The 12,118-nt window shown below is 44.3% G+C and overlaps 1 protein-coding gene across 4 annotated transcripts in view; it reads left to right on the forward strand.

The window, feature by feature from the left end:
• The first annotated feature begins 2,234 nt into the window (after positions 1-2,234).
• mfhas1 (multifunctional ROCO family signaling regulator 1) overlaps positions 2,235-12,118 on the forward strand; it is a 91,368-nt gene continuing 81,484 nt past the window's right edge. For all 4 annotated transcript variants that reach the window (XR_009655748.1, XR_009655749.1, XM_060935946.1 and 1 more), the window contains exon 1: positions 2,235-5,460. Coding sequence is in view for 2 of the 4 variants with exons in the window: in XM_060935946.1 (XP_060791929.1) it covers positions 2,613-5,460 (2,848 nt within the window). In the remaining 2 variants the exon portion in view is untranslated. The remainder of the gene's footprint in view (positions 5,461-12,118) is intronic.

Below are 12,118 nucleotides of genomic sequence, written 5' to 3' on the forward strand. Positions count from 1 at the left end.
AATGCCTCCCAGTCTGTACTCTTACTACTGTATATCTTCTTCTTTTGGCTGCTCCCAATTAGGGGTTGCCACAGCGGATCTTTCGTCTCCATTGTTCTCCGTCTTCCGCATCCTTCTCTACCACACCTGCCACTTTCATGTCCTTTATTTATTATAGGGCACACTGTTATTGGAGCCTAGCTCTGTTGTGTGACCCTCACCTTTTTTTTTCAATTATGTGTTTATTTATTGTATCTGAGGTAGAAGCTTAATAATAATAATAGGCGGCATGGTGGTGTAGTGGTTAGCGCTGTCGCCTCACAGCAAGAAGGTCCTGGGTTCGAGCCCCGGGGCCGGCGAGGGCCTTTCTGTGTGGAGTTTGCATGTTCTCCCCGTGTCCGCGTGGGTTTCCTCCGGGTGCTCCGGTTTCCCCCACAGTCCAAAGACATGCAGGTTAGGTTAACTGGTGACTCTAAATTGACCGTAGGTGTGAATGTGAGTGTGAATGGTTGTCTGTGTCTATGTGTCAGCTCTGTGATGACCTGGTGACTTGTCCAGGGTGTACCCCGCCTTTCGCCCGTAGTCAGCTGGGATAGGCTCCAGCTTGCCTGCGACCCTGTAGAACAGGATAAAGCGGCTAGAGATAATGAGATGAGATAATAATAATAAATCGGTTGTTTTTTTTTCCCAACAAATGAAGTCGACAAAGTCACTTCTGAAGTGAAATGTTTTTCAGTAAACCTTATTCCGGCTATTAAAACCTCAACACCCTATTTCAACCAATGTTGCATCCTGGCACGGTGGTGTAGTGGTTAGCACTATTACCTCACAGCAAAAAGGTTCTGGGTTCGAGCCCAGTGGCCGACGAAGGCCTTCCTGTGTGGCGTTTGCATGTTCTGCCTGCACTCACTATCGCAGCCCCCATTTTCCTACACAGTTGACCCCGGGTCCTTGAATTGACTCTTATTACTGTACACGTATTGTATATCCTCCAACATGGCGCCGGTCAGTGACGCAAGCAGTTTTGGTCATGTGGTTGCAAAAGAAAGACAAATTATAAAAGTTAGTTAAAGGCTAAAGTGTGGAAGGGAGAGTTTAAAAAAAAAATCTGTAATTATAAGTGATCGACTATATTATAAACATAAGAGATGTGGGATATTTAGGTAGTTCTATTTATATGTATATGCATCTTATTTATTTATTTATTTATTTATTTATTATAGGGCACACTGTTATTGGAGCCTAGCTCTGTTGTGTGACCCTAACCTTTTTTTTTTAAATTATGTGTTTATTTATTGTATCTGAGGTGGAAGCTTAATAATAATAATAATAATAATAATAATAATAATAATAATAATAATAAATCAGGTTTTTTTTTTCCAACAAATGAAGTCGACAAAGTCACTTCTGAAGTGAAATGCTTTTCAGTAAACCTTATTTCGGCAGTTAAAACCTCAACACCTTATTTCAACAAGTGTTATATCCTCGAACGGGCGGCACGGTGGTGTAGTGGTTAGCACTATTACCTCACAGCAAAAAGGTTCTGGGTTCGAGCCCAGCGGCTGACGAAGGCCTTCCTGTGTGGTGTTTGCATGTTCTGCCTGCTATCGCAGCCCCCATTTTCCTACACAGTTGACCCCGGGTCCTTGAATTCACTCTTATTACTGTATATTACTTGTATATCCTCCAACATGGCGCCGGTCAGTGACGCAAGCAGTTGTGGTCACGTGGTTGCAAAAGAAAGACAAATTATAAAAGTTAGTTAAAGGCTAAAGTGCGGAAGGGAGAGTAAATCAGTAATTATAAGTGATCGACTATATTATAAACATACATAAGAGATGTGGGATTTTTAGGTAGAAATCTATTTATTTAGGTAGCTCTATTTATATGTATATGCATCTTATTAATTAATTAATTTATTTATTTATTATAGGGCACACTGTTATTGGAGCCTAGCTCTGTTGTGTGACCCTCACCTTTTTTTTTTTTTGAATTATGTGTTTATTTATTGTATCTGAGGTGGAAGCTTAATAATAATAATAATAATAATAATAATAATAATAATAATAATAATAAATCGGTTGTTTTTTTTTCCATCAAATGAAGCCGACAAAGTCACTTCTGAAGTGAAGTGTATTTCAGTAAACCTTATTCCGGCTATTAAAACCTCAACACCTGATTTCAACAAGCGTTATATCCTAGAACCGCAATTAGGGAGGAATTTATACAATCTGGCAACCCTGTTTCCCAGCCCTGCGGATTGCGGGCGGAAACAGGAGGGAGGGAAGCGAACACGCCGGGGTGCTTTTATTTTTGCTCGGCTTGCTGTGTGTTTGGACCCGTGTTGATGCGGCGGTACCGGGGAAGCCGCGGGTGCTGCCGGGAGAACAGTCCGGGCTGAAACACTCCATGAGGGCGCAGCGTGTCGGTTCCCCCCATGGCGCAGATGAACAGGAGGAGGATGCGGGAAACACCGCCGCGGCGTTCGGGCGCGACTGAGCGCTTTTTGTCCCCAGGTGGAGCAAACCTTACAGCTGTGCTTCTCAACATGTGGAGTGCTGGACAGAGAAGGGCGAACAAAAGGGCCGCCATGCTGCCAGGGGAAATCTGTTCCGCGATTTGAAGGCGACGCAATGGCTGAGAATGAGACTAATCTGAGGACGGCCAGGATATGGCGAGACGCAGCTTTACGCTCCAGGAAACTGAGGAGCAACCTGCGCCAACTCACTCTGAGCACCAACGACAGCCAGAAAATCACCTTACCCGACGATATCAAGGAGATCGAAGTCCTCAACCTGGGCAATAATTCCCTCCAAGAGCTTCCTGAGGGTCTGGGCTCGACTTTGACCAAGCTTCGCATCCTCATCCTCCGCAGGAACAAGTTCACCTCTGTGCCCTCTCCGATATTCCAGCTCGGACACTTGGCTGAGCTGGATCTTAGTCACAACTGCCTGAGCCATTTCTCGGAGGACATCGAGTATTTGAACGGTCTGAAAAAGCTCTGTGTGAGCCACAACAAGATCCGGTACCTGCCATCGCAAATTGGGACGTTGCAGGCCCTGGAGGAGGTCGATGTGAGCTTCAACGAACTCCATGATTTCCCCAGGTCCTTCACGCAGCTCAAGAAGCTCAGGACTCTCGACGTGGATCATAACAAGCTCCAGAATTTCCCACCGGAGCTTCTTGCCCTCAGTGATTTGGAGGAACTCGATTGTTCTGGGAATAAACTAGAGGGCCTACCGGGCAATATCACAATGCTACAGTCTCTCAAAATTTTGTGGCTCAGTAGCACCAGTATCTCGTCTTTACCTGAGACCTTCTGCGATCTGCAGAACCTCGAGAGCTTGATGCTCGATAACAATTCCCTTGCAGCGCTGCCACAGTCGTTTGGAAAAATGCAAAAGCTGAAAATGCTCAATCTGTCGTCCAACTTGTTTGAAGATTTTCCTCAGGTTATTCTCACAATCGCCAGTTTGGAGGAGCTGTATTTGAGCAGAAATAGGTTGTCTTTCCTCCCAGAAGAAGTGGGCCGACTATCTAACCTCGCCAATTTGTGGTTGGACAATAACAGAATAACATTTCTCCCAGACTCCATAGTGGAGCTGGAGAAACTGGAGGAACTGGTTTTACAGGGTAACCAAATTGCTATCCTGCCAGACAATTTCGGAAAGCTCGCCAAAGTTAATATTTGGAAAGTTAAGGACAATCCTCTCATACAACCTCCATATGAGGTGTGCATGAAGGGCATCCCGTATATAGCTGCATATCAGAAGGAGCTTGCCCAAGCCCAGACTGCTGTGAAACCAAGACTCAAACTCGTTTTGATGGGGCAGACAAATGCAGGGAAAACTAAGCTCAGGCAGTGCATTGTAAGCAAACCGCTAGATGCGAAGACAATAACTGGCGGTAGAGGGATCGATGTGACGAACTGGGTAGCGGATGCTCACCGTAGTCTTACATTCATCGTGTATGATTTATCAGGGAAGCAGAATTACGAACTCATTAAACCATTTTTCCTCTCGCCAGGCGCTCTGTACATCGTGGTAGTGAATTTAAAGCTGTACACATGTAAGACTTTCTACTCCAGTATAGGATATTTCCTTCACCTGCTCAGTGCCAAGGTGCCCCATGCAGTGGTGTGTGTCGTAGGAACTCACATTGACCTCTGTGCTGAGGAAGAATTGGAGGAAAAGTGTTTGGACATCCACAGACAGATCTCTCTGCAGGAGAAGAGGGACACAGAGAGTCTACGGACACTTGCTAAGCAGGTGGATGAAGCCTTGGAACAGGACTACGATGTCAGGGCGTCAAGTCTGCATGTACTTTTTTATGGAGTCTCGGACAGGAACCTGAGACGTAAAAAAGCCCAGTTGCAGTGCATGCTGAACAATCGACTGCAGATCCTGTCACCAGTGTTTTGTGTCAGTTGCGTGGAGATGCGAAATATCCAGCGATTAAAGGAGAAACTCATGTCTGTCGCTGATCACCGGGATATCTTTCCTAACCTACACAGAGTACTGCCCAAGTCGTGGCAGATGCTAGAGGAGCTCCATTTCAAGCCGCAGGACCTGTGGCTGTCCTGGTGGGACTCTGCTCGTCTGGGCCTGCAAGCGGGACTGACAGAAGACCGTCTACAAAGTGCGCTGTCCTACCTACATGAGAGCGGTAAACTGCTGTACTTTGAGGACAGCGTAACCCTAAAAGAATTTGTTTTCCACAATCTGCCACGGTTCATCGCTGTCTTGAACGTCTTCTTTCAGAAGGACCTTACCGCCATGCTGGAGAAATTAAATTCTGAAAGCGACACTGAAGAGAATGTAGCACCTTCTCAAATCCAGCACCACGTGGAAAGCTTTCTGCTGCACGGTCTGCTGCCTTCCAACGTCATCCGCCAGCTCCTCAAACCTCTAGTGCAGACGCAGCAGGACTTGCACCTTATCATGGAGCTGCTTGAAAAGATGGGGGTTTGCTACTGCATCAACAAACCTCGCAGCAAACCACTAAATGGGGCGCCTGTGGTTTACAAGTTCCCCAGTCTGGTCAGCAGCGAGGAGCCCAACACTGAACCCTGGCAGAATGGTGGCTCATCAGTTCCTGGTCAGTTCTTCTCGGTGGAACAGTTGCAGATCGAGTATAGCTTTCCGTTTCTCATTCCTCCTGGACTTTTTGCACGGTTCAGTGTGCAAATCAACAGCCACGTGGTGCAACGCACCGATGGAAAGGATTACATCTTTGCCTATCGGGGTAAAGTGCCTGTCATGGTGAACTATCGGCCTTCCCGAACCAGACTGCACCCAGATACTCTTGCCATTTCTAGTCATGCATCGCTGCCAAATATCTGGACAGCTTGGCAAGCGATTACCCCACTGGTAGAGGAGCTGAATGTTCTTCTCCAGGAATGGCCTGGTCTCCATTATTCTGTACATATCCTGTGTTCCAAGTGCCTGAAGCGAGGGTCAACCAACCCACATTCCTTTCCAGGTGAGTTTGCTTTGTGATCACTTATTAACATGACTCCTCTGTGTGGGCATCAAAAAAGGAATGACTAATCTCTTAAACTCCAATAAGGTATAGAATTTTGAAATATTTGCTTTAATTGTTTAGTTTTATCGACTGGGTAAGAGGCAAAGGAGCATAATCAAGATCTGATTAAGGAACAAAGGCCTTACCTTTGAGCCAATATTGAAAAGTTAACACTAGGTCTCAAACATATAAAGACAGATGGCCACAATTGCACTGTTGCCATGGAAGCCAACGATGGAATTTATTGTCGGGTAAACGTGACGTATCCAGTCCCATCATGACATGTCTGAGTGGACAGCACTGAGATGATGGAGGGTAAACAGAAGCACTTTTGAGGTGGGTGCTAGTGACGGGACAGGGATGCCTTGGTGGGTTTTCAAGCCCCACCTCGAAACAGAAACAAACAGTGCAGTTCTGTCAAGCCAACGAGGCGAGGATTGCCATGGTAACCAAATAAGAGATGCAGCAAAGGAGAACTTGGTAGGATTTGGATTTCTGCCAAGTGCACATGTGAAACTGTAATAATCAGCATATTTGGACCTAAAGGAAAAACCACATTTCACAGAACAGCCACGTTCTTTATTTCTCTCATGCACCGAAGTGTGATGTGAAATCTGGATTTCTGTTGTGTTTCTCTTCCTCCTAGACTTTGGTTGCTTAGTTCAAGCTGCTGCAGTGGATTAGTTCACGTCTGTAGTTATAGCAGTTCCAATCCTTTTACACTATGCTGTTCTCCGCTGCTTTATTTGGCACGCCACTCAAACTTGTGGAACAAAACCATGATGCCTTAAAAGGCTACAGGTCAAAGATCAGTCCCAAATGAATAGAAAGCTTGATGTGGCGTAATACACCCGTGACTTTGCTCAGTGAGGAGAACTTTCTGATCTAAAACCCCAAGGAGAAAATTTACCCAAGAGCTCCATGGCCAGTTTACGGCAAGTTGCGAGGTCCTAGAGAACAGGGTAAACGTGCACATTGCTGTGGTTTTGTGGCTGCTGAAAATGTTGTTGTTGTTTTTGTGCCTGTTCTTCCACCTCCTTTTCATCATCCGCTACCATCCTGTTGTGAAGAGCAGACACATGTAAACACGGGTTGGGTACTTTTTACATATGCAGCCAGGTCCGAAAGTCTGAGATCGTATTGGAAATAAACAGAAGGTTTTAGAATTTTGAAATATTTAAAACGAAGAAGGTAAATATTTGGTGTCTTGGATAGTTAATATTCAAGGTTCTGCACTACTTCTCAAGCCCTGTTTAAATGTCAGCACATTTGTGATATAGAGATCTTGCAGTCACGTGACCGGAAAGTACACAACCGCCATCTTGTCGGTAAAAAACACCGCTGAATACTGCTGCACTCGTGTACAGAATGGATCAATTTCAACCGACGGACTACACGGCTCATTTTTCTAATGAACAGATAACTAGATATATGTCTAAAATAAACGATCTACAGATTTCTGACCCTTATGGCTTACCGGACGGAGTTTTCACGACCGGATTTTGAACTGCCAGCGGAATACCCGGACGTGTATTAACTTTCCTCATTAACTTTCCCTCACTGTTCAGTGGTGAAGCACTGCATGCTTATAAATCTCTGCCCAGTTATCTCTACAGAAATTCAGGATTTGTCAGCAACTCAGATGTGGCATCTTGTAAACGAGAAAATCCTCACTGGATGGGTAAGTCACTTAAGTATTGAGTATAGCACTGACCAGCCGATTATAGAATAGAATAAGGTAATTCCAAATCATCCGTCTTGTTTACATGGATCTGGCGTTGGAGAGGTAGAGGCTTGGCAGTGGAGATTTGAGTGGCTGTTTTCTGAGTTTAGTCAACAGGCCGGCTCTGCCTGTAGCCTCGCTTTTGCTCCCGGCGCCGCCTCCTTCGCTTTGCTTCCGATAACAATCCACGGAGACCCCGCTATCTCGTCCGGAATATATATATATATATATAATTATTTTTTTTTTTTTTTCTCGTCCGGAATGTTGTGCATGCGATGGAAATCGCTACAAACCGTCATTTTCTGCTGGAAACCCATGTCCAGTAAGTCCATACGGTTGTAGTGGATATTGAAGTCTGGTACAGACGAACAACACGCAAAAATACACACAAAAAACATAAAAAACGTGCACAGGTAGGGAGAGCTTGTAGCCGCAGCCGTTGTAGTAGAATTGTATATAGTAGGGTTTTCCAGAAGAAAAGGTAGAAGTAAAAGCAGAAGTAGAAGGCGGAATATGGCATTTGACCTACAAGATGGCGTCTGTCACAACCTGGATCAGCTGTGACGTCACATGCAAGATCTCTATTGGCCATGTTAACTGCTTTGTATAAAAGGTCGGCTTTTCCTCATGCCTAATCTTTCCCTAGTGACGCGCTTTATCAAAAAGGATTTGTCTTGTCCGGACCAAACTTTCGGTTGTCTCGGACAGTCGGACTACCATTAACGTCGAAGCCTGACGACTCGGGCAAAAACATATATCGATGTGTGTCTATTTGGAGGACAAATGCATTCGCGTTAGTTAGATACAGGCCACTTGCAATCCTGAATGCGAACCGTCAAGATCTTTTCTGAGCAAAAAATCGGAATTGAACCATGAGACTTGTACCGTGGACGTAGCCTTTATGTTGTGTTGTCGTTCGCATAATGGAAGCTCTGCCCACATCATTGTAAATTGCAATCTTAGGGGGGAAAAAAATCCATTTTTGAGTGCCCTGTTGCATTGCGTTGCTGCCAATATACTGTATATATTAAAAACCCTGAAGTTAAATGTTTACTTAACGCCCCCCACTTTTTTTTTTTTTTTTGCCAAGTCCCACCCACTTACCAGTTCTCCCCTAAAATGAGACCATTCTAAACCACGAAGGGTAATGTACGGAGGGCATGTGCTTTCCTCCAGACATGTGAAGCCATTAGATCTGTTTGAGCTGATGCTCATGCGGTGTCACAGAGCAGCTGGACACTCTGACGAGAACATTAACCCACAGAAGAGACAGGAATGTCGTCCCTCCTGCCCAGAAAGCAGGGCCAATTATGTTTAATTGGGCACCGGATATCATCAGGATTCAAACATGCGATTTCTTGAGAATAGTCCCACTCTTTCTTGTTGTGCCACTCTGGAGCTACTCAGCTTTTTCTTTACCACAACATCCCTGATGTCGACTGAAAAACATTTTAGGTTTGCGGTTCCAGTTTTATAGCACTGTTATATACGTACGCTGAGCTGGGTTAGTGTATATTCCCACTGATTCACTCGGACATCCTTTTATCCCGTCCACATGCTGACACTCGAAAAAAAATTATAGCATTTATCTAATGAGAGTTTAATTCGGAGTCAGTAAGGATATTATTTCATTATTTCCCATACCGATGTATAGCCGTGACAGTAACTCAAAACAAACACTCATTTATCAAACTCTGAATATTGTGTTTAACTAGTTTTGGCATTTGCACTATCATGATTGTAATGCGGGCATTTTATAGTGTGTTTATGATAGTCATGCCACTCTAGCAGGTATTGAAAGGTTATGAAAAGGTGCACTGAAAAGCCCACATCGTTATCAAGAAGGCAGTGATTGCACAAACCGATGCTACAGTGGTGCTTGAAAGTTTGTGAACCTCCCATTTGTACACAGTCTGATGCCCCTTTTCCACCAAAGCAGTTCCAGGGCTGGTTCGGGGCCAGTGCTTAGTTTGGAACCGGGTTTTCTATTTCCACTGACAAAGAACTGGCTCTGGGGCCAGAAAAAACGGTTCCAGGCTAGCACCAACTCTCTGCTAGGCCAGAGGAAAGAACCGCTTACGTCAGAGGGGGGGCGGAGTTGTTAAGACCAACAACAATAACAAGACCGCGAAAGATCGCCATTTTTAAGCGTCGAGAAGCAGCAGCTGTACGAACGCGAAGTCATTCATTATTACTGTTGTTGTTGCTGCTGCTGCTTCTTCCATGTTGTTTTTGCTTCGATATTCGCGCCAAGGTTTATGCAAACGTAGCGATGTAACTGACGTATACAGTGACGTAACTGACGTATAGAGCGATGTAATGACGTGGCTTCCCTTAGCACCGTGAGCTATGGAAAAGCAAACTGGTTCTCAACTGGCTCACAAGTTGAACGAGTTGTGAACCAGCACCGGCTCCGAACCAGCCCTGGAACTGATTTGGTGGAAAAGGGGTATGTTTGACTGTGGATTGGTGGAGTCCAAACTCGAGATGGTTTTGTAACCTTTTCCAGCCTGATGAGCATCAACAACGCTTTTTCTGAGGTCCTCAGAAATCTCCTTTGTTCGTGCCATGATACACTTCCACAAACATGTGTTGTGAAGATCAGACTTTGATAGATCCCTGTTCTTTAAATAAAACAGGGAACCCACCCCACCTGATTTTCACCCCAATGATTGAAAACACTTGAATTTCTCCTTCAGAATAACTGCTAATCCTAGAGGTTCATATACTTTTCCCAGTCAGAAAAAATATATGTAATATTGGATTTATTTTTTTTCAATAAATAATTGACCAAGCATAAAATTTTTTGTTGTTTGTTTAATTGGGTTCTCTTTATCCACTTTAGGGTCTTGTTGTTGTTGTTGTTGGCGGCTTACACGGCTATAGGCCGGTGAGCTATTGCTATCACGCGTCGTCTGTCCATCCACAATTCACAAAAATTGCTACTCCTCCCTGAGTTTTCAATGGATTTTAATGGTTTGTTTTGTAGATCAAATTGTTTTCATGAAGCACAACTTGGCTAATTATAAACGAGTCTGGTTTCTCATGGCACAGCCGTGTGAGCTACTGCGTCGCTGACAGTGTTGTAGTCGAGTCACGAAACCTTGAGTCCCCAGTGTTCAAGTCCAAGTCATTTAAAAAAAAAAAATTTGAGTCGAGTCCACTACTGAGCCGAGTCAAGTCCAAGACGCCGATCGCACCATTTGACAGTGGCTGTTTTAGCACCATTAACATTATTTTTTTTCCTGAACATGACGTATGAACAGGTGAATGTGCATTCTCTTTATCGGGGAGTGCAAAAGATTCTGTCAGAGATGGTTGGGAGACGGATGTAGGTGCAGAAGGTGTGTTTATTAATACAAATGAAGAGAGTAAACAATCCAGAACGGCAGGCAAAATCAGAAAACAGTGAAACGGGCAATAGGTCAAGCGAGGCGCAAACAGGCTCGGAGACTCGGCAGAATCAAAGGCAAGAAACAGGAAATCGGGGATCAGGAAACCAAACAAGGAAATAAGGTTCGGTAATGTGTCAGCAATTTAACTCCAATACTTCGCAAAGTAAGTGTGTTTTTACAGTTTTTATATAGGCGTGCTGATTGCGCCTTAATCCTGTGCAGGTGCGAGTCCGTGTGTGCGGTCTGGAGCACACCCAAGAGTCTCTCTGGTGCAGGTGGGACACTCCTCTTGCATGAAATTAGTACACAATATATATATATATATATATATATATATATATATATATATATATATATATATATATATATCTTATGGCATGTTACAAAAAATAAAGAAAAAAGTCCGAGTCCTCGTCTCCAATTTACGAGTCCGAATGCAGTTAATACATGAGTCCAAGTCCGAGTCGAGTCACGAGCCCTTAAAATTAGGGCGTGAGTCGGACTTGAGTCCGAATCCTGGACTGGAGTACTACAAGCCTGGTCGCTGATGCTCTGGTGTGAAAATCTGATGTTGTTTCAGGTCTTATTTGTACAGAAATAGAGAAAATTCTGAAGGCTTCACAAACTTTCAAGCCTCGCTGTACTTCTAATCCAAAGTGTGTGTAAATGTTCACACAGTACTTTTAGATAATCAGTTTATTACCTCCGCCAGCTTTGTGTTCGAGGTTATGTTTTCGTCCTCCCTTTGTTTGTTTGTCTGTTCCCAACATAACTCCAAAAGTAGCAAGCGGATTTTGATGAAATTTGGTGTACAGCTGTAGTATTATCCTAGGTTCAAATGATTTTTATCCCCCACTGGCCAAAAGGCCCGAAAGGGGATTATGTCGTGGCGAAGTCAGTCCATCCGTCTGTCTGCCTGTCCATCCCGGAAAGGGTTCTCACGTTCTGAAATCAACTCCTCTCACAATTTTTGGAGGAATTTCACGAAAATTGGCAAAAGGCTTTGTTATAGGACGGTAATACGCATATTGCAATTTCGTTAGCAGGGGATATTATGCGCTCGGAGCAGTCTTGTTGATTTTGATGTGGAGAATATATTGCTGTGTTCACACTTATACCGGTACGAAAGTGGTATAACTGTATCGATACAAAGTATACCGGTACAGTTTAGTGCATCTGTCCACACTAGCGAGAAATGTTTGCGGTTTTCTTTCACGGTAGTTGAAATGCGCGTGCGCGAAATGTTTCCGTGGTTACCGAGTAACTTCCTTCCGAGAATATATGGCATCCGTTGTTTCGAGATCGCGAGAAAACAAAACAATTATTCCGTGATCTCAGCTGGATCACTGTATCTCCGTCGGTAGAGACGAAGCCGGGCCAGTCTTCTGCGGAGGTGCCGCAGACTAATTTTGAAATTATCCCTTATTAAAAGACTTAATGCAATCTCTCCCTGTGTCAACCCCTGATCAAAATACTGCCTTATTAGGTGATCGATTAT

The sequence above is a fragment of the Neoarius graeffei genome, chromosome 12, assembly GCF_027579695.1.
Source record: "Neoarius graeffei isolate fNeoGra1 chromosome 12, fNeoGra1.pri, whole genome shotgun sequence".
In the NCBI taxonomy this organism is placed as follows: Eukaryota; Metazoa; Chordata; class Actinopteri; order Siluriformes; family Ariidae; genus Neoarius; species Neoarius graeffei.